This window comes from Bombus vosnesenskii, unplaced genomic scaffold, assembly GCF_011952255.1.
Source record: "Bombus vosnesenskii isolate JDL3184/JDL3185 unplaced genomic scaffold, Bvos_JDL3184-5_v1.1 scf7180000016281, whole genome shotgun sequence".
NCBI classification, from domain to species: domain Eukaryota; kingdom Metazoa; phylum Arthropoda; class Insecta; order Hymenoptera; family Apidae; genus Bombus; species Bombus vosnesenskii.
This window is the reverse complement of record NW_022884350.1, coordinates 944,998-963,783: the sequence shown is the minus strand read 5'-3', so window position 1 is coordinate 963,783 and position 18,786 is coordinate 944,998. Positions and strand designations below refer to the sequence as shown.

At 33.6% G+C, this 18,786-nt stretch overlaps 1 protein-coding gene across 4 annotated transcripts in view; it reads right to left on the bottom strand.

Moving 5' to 3' along the window:
• Window positions 1–18,786, bottom strand: part of LOC117242933 — a 213,283-nt gene that overhangs the window by 27,064 nt on the left and 167,433 nt on the right. For 3 of the 4 annotated variants that reach the window (XM_033509996.1, XM_033510000.1, XM_033509998.1), the window contains exon 5: window positions 3,607–3,741. In XM_033509996.1, coding sequence (XP_033365887.1) covers window positions 3,607–3,741 — 135 coding nt within the window. The remainder of the gene's footprint in view (window positions 1–3,606; window positions 3,742–18,786) is intronic. The other variant, XM_033509997.1, reaches the window with a different exon arrangement.

Genomic DNA, 18,786 nt, shown 5'->3' with positions numbered 1-18,786 from the left:
AGGTTTCCATATTAGGATCCCTAGCGAATAAATTGCATTTAGTTATACATAATTCGTATAAAAGAAACAAACAATTATATGAATGTCTTTAACGTTCCTGTAGAAAATTAACTACGACGAAATTGGCAAACAACTGTTGAAAGGATACTAAATATATCATTTAATGATGTGATACGAATGAAATGCTATAATTAATACCCACGTAATTTTAAGTCAGTTGATCTCCAATTTCAAACTGCGTCGCATGTGTAATTTCATTTTATTGTTAAAACATAGAAGCTTTCTATTTATTGCAATTATTGGATGAACATTTAAGGCGAAGTTGATTACGTTTAATGCACGTTGATTATAATTAATTCTGCGTAATTTTAAGCTACTTGATTTCCAATCTCAAATTGATCTTGAAATTGAAATTTAATGTAAGCTCTTTGTCCGTGATAATTGTTAGATAAACGCTTAAGACGAAGTTGATTATTAATTAATACTCGTTTAATTTTAAGTCAATCGATCTCAATTTCAATTTCACATTGGTCAATTTCAAATAGCGTCGCACGTACAATTTCATTTGATCGTTAAAACGCAGAAACTTTTGATCCGTGGTAATTACTAAATAAACACTTAAAGCGAAGTTAATTACGATTAATGCGCGTTGATTATAATTAATTCCGCGTAATTTTAAACTACTTGATTTCCAATTTCAAATTGATCTTGAAATTGAAATTTAATGTAAGCTCTTTGTCCGTAATAATTGTTAGATAAACGCTTAAGACGAAGTTGATTATTAATTAATACTCGTTTAATTTTAAGTCAATCGATCTCAATTTCAATTTCACATTGGTCAATTTCAAATAGCGTCGCACGTACAATTTCATTTGATCGTTAAAACGCAGAAACTTTTGATCCGTGGTAATTACTAAATAAACACTTAAAGCGAAGTTAATTACGATTAATGCGCGTTGATTATAATTAATTCCGCGTAATTTTAAACTACTTGATTTCCAATTTCAAATTGATCTTGAAATTGAAATTTAATGTAAGCTCTTTGTCCGTAATAATTGTTAGATAAACGCTTAAGACGAAGTTGATTATTAATTAATACTCGTTTAATTTTAAGTCAATCGATCTCAATTTCAATTTCACATTGGTCAATTTCAAATATCGTCACACGTACAATTTCATTTGATCGTTAAAACGCAGAAATTTTTGATCCGTGGTAATTACTAAATAAACACTTAAAGCGAAGTTGATTACGATTAATGCGCGTTGATTATAATTAATTCTGCGTAATTTTAAGCTACTTGATTTCCAATTTCAAATTGATCTTGAAATTGAAATTTAATGTAAGCTCTTTGTCCGTAATAATTGTTAGATAAACGCTTAAGACGAATTTCATTATAGTTAATATCCGCGTAATTTTAAGTCAGTTGATCTCAGTTTCACAATTTGACACTGAGCAATTTCAAATTGCGTCACAGGTACAATTTCATTTGATCGTTAACACGCAGAGACTCTTGATTCGTAATAATTATTAAATAAACACTTAAGGTGGAGTAGATTGCAACGTAAGTAGAAGGAACATGGCACGAACGTCTAATTCATGGAGGTAAGTAATCTTGATATACCGTTAAGAGTACGTACACTTCACTGGCCACGAGTCGAGCTTCGAGTTTGCACGTGGCTAATATTCTAGCACGTGGAATGCGGCCAAGCTATCGAATAACCAAGTACAATCAACGTTAACGACCGCGTGTACGATGTAAGTAGACTTCAATATAACAAATTACCGATAAATCTACGTCCTCTGGTACTGTAAAGTTAAGTGGGAAACATGTCCACTGATAAACCGTGTTGTCAGTATTTTAAGCCTACCACGTTCCACGAATTTTTACATTTTTAATCTTTTTCTCATTTTATCGAACGAAAAGAACTTGGAATATTGTTAACCTTTTAGGTACAGTTGAATTTTGTTTCTTGTTTCTCGCTGTTGTCTTGCTGGTTGTTTCTCTGTACGGCAGAGATGGACGAGAATTACGTGTAAACGATACAGCACTGCAATAAGCTTAAATAAATAAGGAAGGAAGCTTTTTTGATAATTAAATTATAATTTTTCTCAAAGGTATGCTGCATATAATTTAAATTAAATAATTGACTTTAATAATTAATATTACAATTGAGTGTGATATATTTTAAAGCACCGTACGACACATAGAATTTGTCACAATTTTTACACTCATAGCGCGATAGTGTTTTCCAAATTGCTGTTCGTTTTCTATTTTGAAGCTATATTTTGAGGCGGAAGATTCTAAAAAATTATAAAGATACGGATCGGCACGTTAAAAAAAGCATCTAACAACGGTATATTTATTTTAACGAGAAGCAACAATTGATACCTGACACTGGCGTATCAAAAACAAAAACTATATTCTGTCTGTATATCGTTAACACTGTCATAAAATGTTGTGAGGGCAAAAAAAGTGTACAGCAAGACAAATGAAAAAGATCATTTAGTTCAAACGGAGCGAATGAGTCAGTGAAGTGAGCCACCATAGTGGCGCGTCGTACCTAAGAGGTGAGAAGATGTTCAACCCTTTGAACTTCATTGTCGAGTAACTCGAAATTAATTTTTTTCACAGATACTCTGTGTCGTACTGGATATTTTTAAATTGTCAGGTTAAATATGTATTATATTTGGCAGTATTTTTTTGTACTTAGATAAGCAATATTACATATTCAATGTAATTAGCAAAAAAATTGTTTAAATTGCTTCCTATCAACCAGCTGTTTGATGAAGTACATTTTAAATAAAACACTTAAAACGATAGAGAGTTGTTGAAAAGAAAATTAGAAAAGAATTAGAAGTTCAAAAGGGATAGCACAAGACTGAAACGAAAAATCCTGCATACAAATAAAATTTTGTTCATATTTTGTCCAAGTTGAAGGTATTTTATAATGTTAGAAAAATAAAATTAGCTCGGAAATAACCGAAAGAACGTAGGAAGGTTAATAACATTACGTGGTATATTTGCCCATAGATCTCCAACTATTAATATAACGTTACACATTTTATGCTGATATTATACTGATTAGATTCATTCTATTTATTAGAAAATCTGATTCGTAGTGAATAAATTGCACATAATCACGATAAGAAATCATTTAGAAACATTTCACAATCAAATCAAATAATAATAGAAGTAATAGCGACAGGTTGCTGCGGTTCTCGAATTTTGTATATTCCAACGTCGCTTTAGAAAAGAGGTTTCTAACATTTGAAGAATGTGCAAAATATTAAAACATTAATATCAAAACTTTTTATACTTCAATAATTCCTTACGCGCAATTTTTCCATTATTTTCCATATTTTCCTCGAGTATACGTGGAAGAATGGTAGAAAAATACGACGATTCGATGAAAAATGCCGCATTTGATAAAATACCTGCTCAGCCATAATGTTTAAGTATCTTGTTGGATATCTTTTAAAAGTTGGGCTTATCTCACACATCCTACGGGCATAGCTATTCCTCGTGATGGAAGCGTTACGCTCGAGTAAAGCGATATTTATTGAAAGCGCCGTGGCGGCGAACGAAGCAAATGAAGAAAAATTACCTGCGTTGCGGAGGCGGCGTAGGCGTTCTTGATAGAGGAAAACTGGCGACTTCCCTCGTCACCGACAGCGATCGAATCGATCCGAATGTTTGGTCCGGAGATAAATTGGCACCAACACTTTGCACCATCCCGCTACTGAAACAGATCGATTCGCTGACATCAATTAAATCCGTAACGTAATAAGAACCTCTCAACTTACTTGGTCGTATCAGTTAATAAAGGATCTTTTATAACACAATCATGTTGGCAGCCTTGTATTCCGCTGATGTCGTGCAATAGGCAAAAAGTAACAAAACAACGATTAAAGTTTTATTTTACAAATTCTGGACACGTCGTGTTTAAAGTATCTGTACGTGCCTATATATTTAATCAAATTATGAAGAACCAAGGAAGAAAGTCTACAAGTCAATGTGTAATCTTATTTATGGTACATATAGTTAACGAAACTACGAAAAGTCAAAGAAGGAAGTCTGTAATCTGTCAATCAATCTTTCGATGTATCCTTTATTTATAGTGTAGTATAGTAAATAGTATTCATAGTACAGCATTTATAGTATACATAGTTAATGAAGTTACGAAGAATCAAAGAGAAAAGTCTACGAATCAATGTGTATCTTATTTATAAGACTCGTAAGAATAGAGTTTCGATGGAATTGCGATAGTATCAATTCCCTTTTACGTGATCGGCATGAGCCAGGCAGCGAGACTAACCGAATTCAATTGTACAAAGTATAATTATTATATTCATTCACGAGAAAGCGCTTCGGTTGGCATTTTACGATGAAACTACAACGGGGAAAATGATGTAAAGGATTTATGTAAATCAAGCTTTTGTTGTGTAAATGTATTTATGCAAATATGGATGATAATATAAGCCGTTTTTATTGCGTTTCCAGAGATTAATCATATAATGTCAATTGCAAAAGAAATATCAAGCGATACGCTACATGCATACACATAGTTTCAATGGCAAAATGTGGTATTTCATATACGTCCGACGAGGTTCAATATGGGACAAAAATTAGACATATAATTTGCTCCTGAAAGGTACCAATTTAAGGGAAAACGTATTTGGTTTTCTTGTCTTTTCATACGATAGGTTTTACAACATAAAAGTGAAAGTATCCGGCAAATTAATAGTTTTTTCATATGAATTGATTATCATACGAATAGATATCTTTTCAGAGAGAGTGTCAAGACGAATCGATTCGTAAATTAAAACTTCTATGATGAAGAACGTAAAATTTAAAAGAACGTAAATCATCTGCATATCACCTGTACGCGTCCATATGAAATGTAATTGCACGAGATTATGTTCCTCTCGATATCATCCAATTCCTATCTGACTACTGACTGTCTGATTCAAGTGGCATAGTCTGTAGCTATCTGAGACGTAAAATGCAAAATACAGTCAATGTAAAAAGCATTCGTACATCATTTACAAAAGAAAAACTTGTTCAAAGTTGGACTAAAAGACTTGAGCTCTTTTTGAGAAGCTAGAAGAATTAGTTCATTAGATGACGTGTAAAAGATAAAAAAATTGTACAAGGTGGACTTTACTATCTTCATCGCTATTCATATCAATTTCTATTTTCTCCAAATTTCTGTTGCACTTCATCTAGTCAACTAATCCTTCTATTGGTTTGGCAACTAAGTGATTGCGGATTCTGTCATTACCACCTAATGACAAAATTCGCAATTACTTAGTTGCCAACCTAATAGCTTCTCAAAAAACCTCAGGTCGTATGGTTGAAGTTTAAAGAAGTTGATTTATTTCAAATAAAATTGATAAATTATAAATTGATAAAATAACTTCTTTAAATTTTATTTTAGAGATGTTATTAGCACGCATAACATAATGGCTATAATCTTAACTATAAAATGATAACTTACATCATTTGTTAATATCATTTTTGTAATTATTTATTTACATGGTTGTAGTGCACTAAGCCATTAGGTTTCTTTTATAGGTCATGCCAAATACAGAGCGTTTAAGATTTCACAATGTGAACCAGTTTGACGCCAATATTCAATTATGTACAATATATAATTAACTTGTAAATTACTCGTAAGCCGTATTATTTTAATTGTAATTTGTAAATTAGATTATTTTAAATAGAACAATGTATATTATAAAATTGTCTTATATAAAGAATTCTTATAACATATATAAGAATATAAAGAATTTCTTGTATCTCGCACGAATACTTTTGTGACTGATCGTTCGTATTTGTTGCGTTCGAATGTTCCATCGTTTCTGCTGAGGTTGACTGATAGAGGAACGAGTGGATGAATTTGTAATAGAAAAATATCTTGAAATAAGTATAGGTATAAGTATAGTGTACGCTGATACAGATCCTCACTCTTGCACTGTTAGAATACAATAGGAAAAATCCATGACAGGGTTCATATATTTATAGCAAAAGGACATTAGCAAAAAGTTAACCCTGGTGTGTAGTTCTAGCTGAAGGCTACAAGAAACAGCAATAGAAATCTACTTATAGCTCTTTTGTCTTTAGACCTTGCAATGCAAAACAAAATTTATATTCAAGCGCACAATAATATGGACCTCTCCTTATTTTGAACTTTTTTCCTTAAATTCTATTCTTTTTGTAACAACGATCTCCAGGTCACGGATATACAAAAGGAAAAGGTGTAGAGATTTTCTTGAAGTAAATACTTCAACAGTTTCGCGTTAGGAAGCGGAAACGAATCGCGTGCAGTTGTTGTTACGAATCTGCAATGTGAAAATCAACCGAGAGTAATTATTAGAATGTAGAGTGTAATCTTGCCTCTATTCGAAGAATAGCGTTTCACTTCTCTACATAAACAGTATTATATCACACAACGTCCGAGATACGACTTGCTTTAGAATCAAATGAAACTCATTCGACATAAAAAGTAACGCTAGGCGATAATTTAACACATTTTTTTACCGTTTCTCGGAAGTGTTTTTATAAATATTTGTAGCCGTTATAAGGTACACGCAATATGCAAGTACATACATATATTTCGCGCTCTAGAAACAATTTTTACCGCTCTTCGTTGCCACTTTCGCGAACAATTTTTCTTAAGTAATTGGTTCCTTGATGCACGCTGAAAAAACACGACACATAGTGCATCATTAGCAATAGGAAACACTGGAATTATGTGAGAGAAAGTAGTGGCATTTCACGTATATATTTTTCCCGGCACATGTCGGCCTTACACGTTCCATTATAATTTTCATATCGTGAAAATCTATTCTCCTTGTCACGTCTTTCACCTGTATGACGACAAAGGCACGTGAAACAATTTTATTACCGCCTAATTACGTTCGTTTGCGCCGATGTATTATTAATGTCTGGCAATTTGCAGCGCCAGTACGTTTCTACTTATGCGTCCATGAATAAATGGATAACGAGATTCAAGGTTAGCCAATTGGGTAATTGAATATTTAAAAAATTACATTCGGAACGTTCATTAACTGAATATATTAAGAATCATATTAAATATTTACATTCTTATTTTTTATTATTCTTTTACTATTTATTATTTCTTTACGACATGTTTACTTCGAATAACAAATTTTCCAGCGACGATATTTCAAAGATTTTACTATTTACATATATATATATATATATATAAAATTATAATAATATATATATATATATATGTCGGAGATGAAAGGAAAACCGGAGCCTTCCCTTTGCAATTTTGGGAAAGTCTTCTAATGCTTTAGCCTAGATTTTATCATAGCTGTAATTAAGCAATTGTTGTAATTTGTAATTGTTCGATATTTGTGATAGCGAAAGTGGGTTCGAGGTGACAACTGGTCGCCGAACGTAGCCACGGTCACGGGATAAACGTTTTGCCTGACGAAGGTGTGGATCGGTTGTATCGTTCTCCCTAGAAATCACATAGAATTGTACTTTGGAGATGTCGATATAATGGGACACACGTTGTATTAGGAATCAAACTCCAGACAGAAACTGCCTAGCAACGGCGTTTGGATCTTTCTCGATGCTTCCAAAGAGTATACAACAAACTCTTGACAGAAACTGCCTAGCAACGACGATTGGAACCTTCTCGATGCCTCCAGCGAGCATATAACAAACAAATGCAGTCGTACAGCGAAAAAGATTTTCATCAGTTATTCATTCGTGTGATCGCCTTGGAAAGTGATACATCGAGCAATTTACCGAGTGTCTCAGCAATCGTATTTTTTTGTGTTTAAAATTATTCTACGCATAGTAAGGAGTTATCCCGTTGACCGTGGATTCGTTTGAACCCAGGAACATTGTTAATAGCGTTAATTAAATTCATTATTCGTAAAACCTATGAATCGTTAATCTCATTATTCGTTAAATTTATTATTCGTAAGACATATTATTCGTTACTCTTATTATTCGTTACTCTTATTATTCGTTAAACTTATTATTCTTTAATCTAGTCATTAGTTAAACTTATCGTTTGTTAATCTTATCATTCATTAAACTCATTATTCATAATATTTTGTAAAATCTTGCATATTCGCGTAAATATAATCTCTGTTTCGTAAAACGATGGCTAATTCAAACGAAGAATCGTTACGTGCCTTAAATTCTAATGTTAACCCGACATATATTTATTATTATCATTTCTTTCATTAGGTAAAATTAGATAAATCGAAGAATACAATACCTGCTAATATTTAAGAAATAATTATAGATTCGTTTGTATTTTAACTGACAGTTTCAGGAAATTATGATCACAAAAGTATTATAACATGTTCTTAGTCCTATCTAACTAGTCCATCACTGTTTTATTGAAATCGTTGAAGATTTGAAATTATTAAATCTCTACGACCATCGTCTGGGGACGTTCGACAAAGTTGATGCATTTTCACCACGTAGGTTTAGTTCTAAATTTAGTAACTGTAATGCCATTCATAGAATGTGTTTAGTTGCGAATAATTTTTCTTTCGTACTGGACTTTTCCACGTTCTATCTTGGCGCGTTCTATTTGGCGCGTTTGAGAATTCTTTGCTTAAACTTCTACGATGCATACGCGCTCTGTAACATATCGCGATCCAATGGGTTTTCTCCCGTTTGATTGAAATTTAATTAAGCCTTTGCACTCTGAATTTTATTTCAATTTCGTTACCAACAGCTCCCAATGCTTCCAAGTATTTTATTTCAAATTTACTTTAACTAAAAAACAAGACAATTTAAATAAATAAAGGAAGAAAGAAATTCACTTAAATACCAGTTTTATTCACACTATTGTTGTATTTTGTAATTTTTAAGTGTACGATATATCTTGAAACAATTTCCAGGATGCAATCCTGGTTTTCTTTCGTACGTTGCACGAAAATGTTGGACTGAAAGAATGTCGAGTGAGACTCGACAAAGGAGTGCAAAGGGTTAAATCTACGATTCTACCGTTTATGATTCCAAATATTTAATTAAACCGTGCTTTGTAACTGATATGAGACTGCATACCAAACAAAGACAAATTGTAGACATAAACACGCGAGTGGACGTACTGTGGTGGCGAAAAATCCGATAATTACGATTCACCTCGGACAAATTTTCAACCTTGGAAAATCCGCGTATAAATTTTCAGTCCCGAAAAACTGAACCATGTACGTAAATGCGTGCATGTAACGTCCTGTTGTCGCATGAAAGCTGTATTTGTATATGAAGCATACTACATATGTACATACATGTGTTATTATTGTAATTTTCTAAGAAAATAAGTTGGACAAAGAAGAAAATGATTTTAAGAAAATTATCCACGTGTAAGGAAGAGGAAATACGTACACATATATATGTACGTATATATATAGTATGGTCCAAAAATCAGTGACTGCGATTTTTCAGCATTTACGATAGTCGGAGGAAAAAACGTTTCGAACAAAAGTTAATCAGCTTCTAATCGACTACGAATCGCAATATAATAATAATTTCAAAAAAGTGTTACTCCTTTAATAAAGAGTCGCCTCTATATTTTTAGATGGAACGATACATTTTTGTATATATCGTTATATTATATATGCATTTTTTAAGACTCTACAGCTACGTATTAACACTAGAACTACCGATAGTTAACACGAAGCTATTTCTACCAGTCAGTCAAAATGACTGGTCTTCAAAAAATACGTAATAATAGAATATTTGTATATTTATTGATTTATTACTTTCTTACAGAAGAAATTTCATGTTATGCAGTACATTTTTGGTATTATTAATCCATCTGGGGTCATAACCCCTAAAAGAGTGTTGACACATTTGTAAAATTGTAGAACCAGTCATTTTGACTACTGTGATATTTTTAGTGTTAGCGATCTAGCGATCGATCCGGAATTTTCCTGATAATTGATATCGTCATATCGGATAGTACGCAGTACAAATGTTCAAAACGTGTGGCAAGTTGTACCAAACGAGGAAACTGGTTAATTGGAGTTCGATAAACAGATTACAGGACCCTTTTACACTTTAACAAGTATCAGTCATTTTGACTGGTATTGGTATGAGTAGCTTTGATACAAAATTATTTTCAGTTTGAATACATAAAAAACAAAATAAAATTCATTATATTATTTTTTTAGTTATCGTTGCGAAAGTCATTACATCATTGCGGAAGAAAAAGATAACATGAAGTAGGAATTTTAAAATAATATTGTAAAACCAAACAATTTGAGTGGTGTGGTAGTAGTTCTAGTGTCAAGGTACTTGAATGGAGAAATGATCAGTTTAAAAGATGTTTTATCTTTGATGTTGTGAAACGTATCGTACGAAAGACGAGGAAAGCATAAAAGCTAAAAAGTAGCGCGTAAGATATAAAAAGCAAAAGGTATTACGCTATCTTTCCTCGTCTTTCATACGGTAAGTTTCGCAACGTTAAATTTTCCGACTCAATTACCTTAAATTTTCCCGACTCAAGTACCTTAATACCTTCCTGCAGAGGATTAAAAAAATGCATCGAATGGAGTATAAGAAAACGTATTATTTCGTTTTAAAAAATAGTAGTAACCTCGATATTTCATACAAGTAAAACATTTTCGTATTGCAATTTACAGTCGATTGAAAGCTGATTAAATTACGTTCGAAACGTGTTTTCGTCCAACTCTTATACCACCCTATATAAACCAATATACACTCACATTATTCATCCGTATATTATATTTATACTATGACGATCTTCACGCGACTGATCTCACGAAAACTGCAAATAATATGAACTTAGTCTGTCGGCTAATCGTCTTTCAGCAACGACGATTCGCCTTTTCTTCTCAAACGCTTCTCGTTAGCTGTTCGTAAAGTTTGTTACAAAGTGGCGCTTTCCTACACGGATTACATAAGTAAGTACACGGTGTGTATCTACTCGCGAAAATTCCTACAATATTAAGCGAGAAACACGTGCTCGTACAATGAAATCCGCCGCTGTGTTCGAGGGTCGACCGTGTTGTTATGTACGAAAATCTAATGGAACTTTCGTGTTAAATTATCGCACGAAGCAGCCATCTGCTTTTAAAGCTTCCCTTTAATTCGATATATTTTTCGAAACGTGAAAAATGACCGAAGCGGCGGAACAGTCTGGAAAAACAATGCATCGCGACTGGATCGATACGCTTCCCGCGACAGGTAGGAGAATCCCATAGCGATTACCGTCTGCAGGAGACGACGAGAAGGGGCAAGCAGTCGGTTGAAGAGGACGGTTATCGATATATTACAGGGAAACCAGGCATTTCGAGATGCTGCGCTATGAATTATTCAGAACGTGGTGGCACGGCAGAATGTCGACGTTGTAGCATTGTAACCGCGCGCCTGCTAATACATTTTCTCGCGGCGAATTGGCCAAGTTTCCGCATGGAGAACTACCCTTCGCAGACTTGTTATGCCGACGTGTTCCATCCTGGTAATGATGTATCGATTTGGCAGTTCGTTAACGAAACTTTTAATTGCGAAAGAATCGCGTCCTTTGCGACGATGGCGGAGCTGTAGCGTTTCTCGTTAGAAACCTGATTGGGGAAAATTTCCGTCATTTATGCGAGAGACTCAGGAAGTTGACATTTGCAGGGCTCAATTGTATTGTCTGAGACGGAGTATTTCCGTGTATTATATTCTAATACTTTTTGGAGGATTTGAGAAATAGAGAAAATGCCACAGTTTTGCCATTTTGTACATAATGGCAAATGTATAATGGGAAATGGAAAGTTCTATTGGTATTTTCGATTTTTCTATAACATTTTTCATTTTCTATAGCAGTTTTCTGCTTCCTATATATCTTACTATAGGAGTTGTTGGAATGTTCAATTTCATATATTATATATTTATTTATAACTATAAGATGTCTGATTAGTATTATTACATTAATTATTATAGCGACGAGAGTGGATCCATTGGTATTTTTCGTAAAATAATGTTCGCGTATATTATTATAGAAAACGTGAGATATATACGTTTTGAAATTACAAAAACGTATATCGTCAGAAAGTGAAGCTGTGCTTTAATTAAATGTGGAGTTAAACGGACGATATTTTTAGAAGCTGAAATATACGATTTATGTAAATGCAAATGAATTCATTAAAATTCTCAGAAAGTTTAACTCGCACCATTACTATTCTCAGCTCACTTAATACATAATTATATGCATTCTTATAATTCGTAGATATGTGTCAAAATTATTAGTATCACAAGCTTATTTTTTAAATTAATTTACACAAAAACAAAATTAAGAACTAATTGTGTAATTTGCAATTAATTAATTATATTACAAACATTTTATTCATAATAATGCTATTAATTTTGTTATGTCCCGAAGTTTTCATTACTATTATTTACGTTTAATTACAAATAGCGCAAATTTATTTTTATATTAATTTGCATAAAACAAACTGAATTGAACGCGTAATTTGTAATCCACTAATTATAATACAAGTATTTAATTCATAATCATGTCATTAATTCTACTGTGTATTGATGTTTTTGTTACTACTTGCATTTAATTGCAAATAGCGGAATTTTATTTTTATATTAATTTGCATAAAACAAATTGAATTGAACGCGTAATTTGCAATCCACTAATTATAATACAAGTATGTAATTCATAATCATGTCATTAATTCTATTATGTTTTGAAGTTTTCATTACTACTTGCGTTTAAAATATTCATTATTCATTGTTGCAATAATTCAAATACGACATTTCAACTGGAAGAAGGAATAATTTTAGATAAATAAAAAGATATCAGCCTAGATCTGCTGTAATCAAATACAAAATTGAAACTTTCTACTTGATATATATATATGGTATGCGAGAAAACTGGATGAAATTGGAAACTTCTTTTTTATTACAATTTTCCATCACTTTTTCCCCAGAGTACTATAAATAACTAACGCGTAGTATTATTCTTATGTTATATATTTACGTATAAAATATAACTGCTCGCGTTGCCCTCATTTTATAAATCAATAGCCTTGAAAACACTTAACAATTGTGCGAAAATAACAAACGAAGAAATTTTATCGTTCCTCATATTGTTCACTTATGAATTACGATAACAATCTTCGATACCTTCTGTTAAACAGAGCAACACAGTATAAATAATAATTGTTTTTTCACATAACGAACAGTATGATAAATGACGCGATTTCTTTTTTTATCGAGCTTTAAATATTTCATCCCATAATAATTTAACAACCGTTTGAACGACGTAGCAAGTGTAGAATCGAAGATCGATAAGAATCTATGCGCGAGTAAAGTTAGAATCGTCACGGAATCGTAACAGATTGATGAAGTTTATTCGATGCATTTTAATCTATTAAAAAAAAAAAGAAAAAAAACAAAGCAATTTTATTATTAGATACAATCATCTCGGGAAATTAATGGCATCGTCTGAAAATCATACTTTCATCTCTCGCTTAAACTATCAAATCCTAGTAAGGTAAATTGTAAATAAAAATAAATTGCTGAAAGTGTAGATTCTTTGGAGAAAAACTTTCGAGAAAATTACGTTGACTTTTATCGGAATCATGATTATATCAAAACATCTATCTTCCTTCACTCTAAATATTAGGTTGTCCGAAAAGTTTCTTTCGTTTCATAATGTGATAATAGATGAACAACAATTTCTCTTTTATATTATTTTATTGAATTAAGTATGATCTATTTCGTTCTATTTCTATTATTATGTTCGTGCATAATTCATTGTGCGCATAAACATTGTGCGTCTATTACTTCCTTATCAAACGAAAGCAACTTTTCGGACAACCTAATACAACCATCTATATGCAATTATACATAGATACTATGAATATTTATTTGGTAATTACGCCGAGTAGGTTTCTGCAATATAAAGACAGATTGTTAATGAAGTGGCTAGCCATCTGCCACTGGGAGATATTCTGGCTTCGTATCCCAGTCGGTCCGCCGATTTCTCAGCAATTATTTACGAATCGTAATAATTGGCTTTATACGCGAATGGCCTTTAGCCATGCAGAAACTATGCACGTTATATATATCCACAAGCGGTGTACGTGCAATGTCAAGCTGTGTTGGGCTATGGACACGATATTGGCCTGACGTCAGGTCACCCTATGCTATTAGCGCAAAAAGAGAAGCGAGGCAAAGAGAAAAATAGACATTTTACAAACAAAAATCGCCAGAGGTTTAATAAAATGTGTAAATGGCCAAGGGTCTTTCGTGTTACAAGGCACGAATGTAAATGTTTAATTTAGACCCCAGGACCAATGTGAAAATAAACAAAAAAAAAAAAAGAAAAAAAAGGAGTAAGCTTGTCATTCTAACGATAGGCATACAATTTCATAATTGGTACACGATCATCTTTAGTCGAATAGTTTTCGGAATTATCATCGGATTAAATTATTTCCGGATCAATGCAACTCAGTAGTCTGTAAAGCGGTATTTTTGGCCCAACTTTCGTTTCCCGACTTTTATATTGCAACTTCCATAATGGAATGACAATCATTGAAAGCATATTACTTGTCTCAAATAACTGTGTGATGAGAGATAACGTTTTAAACGGGGAATATAAAGGCGTGAAGTTGAAAGTGAAACTAACTGTTTCAATTATTTATTATGCTACATTCAGATGCACATGTGTGATATATTTTCATGCGTACAAGCAGCTATATTTTAGTCATTGGATTGCGGTATATGCATGCTTTTGTTACTTATACAAATACGCAAACTTGCTGACAATTTAAGGGGGTGTCCTGAATTAGAATGTTCTAAAACAGCGTCTTTTTGTGATTTTTTTTTTTAGAAGGGAAAGAAAGAAATGAAGTTATTGAATTTTGAGGTATAGTTTTATATATATTTAACGAACTCGATGAACTAAGAGAAAGACAGAAAATAGTGTGAAATTAAAAATTTTGGCGGGTTTAAAGAAAATATGTGTTTTATAAAAAGAAAAATTAAACTTTAAGGTGCTATAACAATTACTTAAATAAACTTTTTGACGAACTTTTTTAGTTCATCGAGAAGAAAAATATATAATAATTTAAACCTTTTTTGGTTTTTCGTTTCGGTCAAGAATTACGAGGTGGATCTTTCACGGTGATTGAAAACTGCAGCCCAGGAAATAGTCTTAGAAATCTGTTATAATTGTCTTTCTTACTTTAAAAAAATTTTTTGTATTCGTTAAATATATATAAAAGCATACCTCAAAATTCAATAACCAAAAACAATCACAGAAAGACGCTGTTTTAGAATTCTAATTCAGGACACCCCCTTAAACTTCAAGACTAAGAAGAGACGTTCGATTAACCGAATCTAACGTTTATTTTTAATTACGTGTCCGGAATTTACAATCGTATAATCACTGTTTTAGAGTACTAGAGTGTCCGGCATAAATATGCGCGTTATTTTAAACAGAAAAAGTACATAGCTGCTGGTAACTGTGGCAGGCGATGCGACGTTAAATAATAAAACGAACAACGATAATAAATAAATGAAAACGTTTGAACGAAGTCGGTACATTGCTTCTGTCTGAGTTCAAATTGAAACACGCGATATTGTAACGTGTCAGTATACTTTCTACGGCCGCTATGTCTCTGTTCGATTGCTGAATATAACCCCGTATGAAGTATAAATGAGAGAGGAGGCTTATTTTTAGCAGACACGACCTTTACAAGAGGCTATTCCGATTCGCATTTCTATCAAATATAGACGAAACGCTAACAGGCACTGTGCTTTGAAAGAAAACATCAAGATTCAAATTTAATTGATACAAGTTCGCTCGTAATCTCATTGCAAAATCATGCTGCCCGCAAAGGTTAAGAAGAGAACATTTACAATCCTATTGCGGTATCTACCCTTTCGCTTCGGCAGTCCACGTCCGCCGAAGTACCGTCACTGAACGGAAACGCGCGCCAGAAATACGCACAGTGTGCGTGGTTGTTGTATATACGTTTTCCTAAGTTTTAACGCTTTACCGACCGATAGCCGATTAATCGGTTTTCTGTCACCGACGTTTACCGACCGATAGCCGATTAATCGCTTGTTTGTCGCTGACGCTTACCGACCGGTAGCCGATTAATCGCTTGTTTGTCGCTGACGCTTACCGACCGATAGCCTATTAATCGGCTTTTTGTCGCCGACAATCTTTCTCATTATTTGAGCAGTAATTTGTTATTTAGTACTAAGGTGCTTTGCTCAGTTGCGTCAGTTGCGTTGCTTTGTAAGCTCCCACAGTTTTATACCAATCTGAAAAACGTAGCGTTCGCGATGAACAAAAAGAATGGTATTGGAGAGTCTGAACCGAAACAGAGCCGGCGCCAGGGAGAATCTGCGCCTGAGCTGCTGTAAAGTGTTAAATAATAGTAATTCTTGTAAGAACCGTATATGAAATACCGTTTCACTGTCAATGGATTTAACAGATTTTTTAGCATGAAACAGTATACGATCGTTTGGGTGTTTGAAATATATTACCTGGAACGTTTTGATGTTGTTTCAACAATGAGTAACTTTAAGAAGTGATTAATCCAATATGTCAGTAGAATCAACAGAAAATATTCTGCCGATAACGAAAAATATATCGTTGACTACAGATAGCACTTGTATACATCATTTGGATGTCGATATATGGGATGCCGGACTCGGGAGTCGTTGCGTGGTCGCCGCCTATATGCGGCGCTCGTACCCACAGGTCATCTCGTGGGTAACGCCCAGGGGTGGCGTGACTTATCGCGGGGCCGGGTACAAAAATTTTGCGGGGTCTGAATACACATTCCTGCACTTAAATTTTACAACGAGGAATTATTTATTTACAAATGCTGTTACATATTATATATTTTTTATAAGATGAATATTAAATAATAATACGATCCAATAATAATATTAAATAATTTTTCTCGCTTTTTTCGACGCCAAGTTTTTGATAACATCGTCAAAATCGATTGAATTTGTTACTTCACTTTTTATTGACAGAATAGCCAGAAATGAAAATCTCTCTTGGTTTATCGATGATCGCAGATAATTTTCGTAGACCGCGGGGCCTCTCAAAACACGGGGCCGGGTTCCGCGCTGAATCTGCCTTGCGCCGGCCCTGGTGTCGCCTATAAGCGGCATTCGAAGCGAAAGGGTTAAACCTACGTTGCCACTCGTAAGTTGCAAGATACTCGCTAGTTTTAAACATAAACTTCGATGAAATTAACTTTGCGCATTGTTGATTATAATATTTTTTAATCACAGTGTAACTCAGATATTTCTACGGTACGTGCGAGTATTAAATATTATCAACTTCATTTTGCAATTAACTAACATCCATTTATGTTTTTGAAATTTGCTTTATCTCCCGCTTTACCCACGCCCCTTGGTCTTCCTCTGTTTGACGCCATCTGTCGTTTCCCTACCTTACTCTGTTTGCCGCGCTTCTGACTTCCTAACCTCTTCTCCTCTAGTTTTTCTAATTTGTATCTCTCTCGTTTCTGACTTCTTTTCGCTTTTCTTTCACTTCCTCCTCACCCTTTATTTTCCCTTCTTCGTGTCACTTTGTGCTTCCTTCTGCTTTTTCCCTTCACAATTCACTTTTTCCATAGAGCTCTCCATCCGCGTGTTATCCTCGCCCCGAACCGAACCGAAGATCTAACATCCATTTATGTTTATCCTAAGCGTCTCATGTTTGTAATATAGTAAACGATACATGTACAGTCGATTCTCGGTAACTGGAACCTCGCGGAAAAGCTAGTTAGAGAAATTTGTATTGTTTAACGAACGAAAATTCGACACGCAGAAGCTTCGTTCGAAGGCACAATTACGTTCACCGTTTCGATAACAGGCAAGCGTTTAATATTTTAAGCTTTCTCTTGGAACTTGTTTCATTCGATGTGCATAAAGTTACGCGCGCAATTACGCTGCCGATTGACAAAAACTGATTATCTTGCGTGAGTATGCACGTGGTCGAAGGGCGTAGAAGTAGGACACAGTTTGTGTTGTTTTACGTCATTCCAGATAATATTAGGTTGTCTGAAAAGTTTCTTTCGTTTGATAAGGAAATAATAGATGCACAATGCCTTTGTTTTATATTAGTTTATCGAATTATGCACGAACATAATAATAGAAATAGAACGAAAGGGATCATACCTAATTCGATAAAATAATATAAAAGAGAAATTGTTATTCATCTATTATCACTCTATGAAACGAAAGAAACTTTTCGGACAACCTAATACTAACAGTTGGAAGAAAGGTGACGATATCTTGTGACACACGACATAGTTATAGGCACATTTCGAGTTGCAGAGACTCGATGCAAGTTCGATTTTTAAAGGTCTGGATATTCTAAATTCAAATCCTACAGGTAAAATAACACATCTGGACACGTGGAAGGTAATTCGAGCTAAAGCGAGTTCTATTTCCATTTCTAGAGACTTTCAAGTTATCGAGCTTCGACTAAAATTTTCCTACGATATTGTATAGAAAACAAAAATTTAAAAAACACCTTTGCAGATGCACAGAAATGTTACTTACGATTTGTATATGTGTCGAGTTACGCGTCTGCAACAATATTCGATGAAATGGAAAGAGAAATAAAGACCAGGATCGAAGTGTTGCGTTTCTACTTGTAGTTTTTAAATTATATACCAATCATGTATATGTCTAATTATATTCTAATCAGTTACATGTCTAAGACATGTAAAATAGAGATCTGTTTATTACTTTGACGATATCTGCAACAGTTCTTCCCTACAGC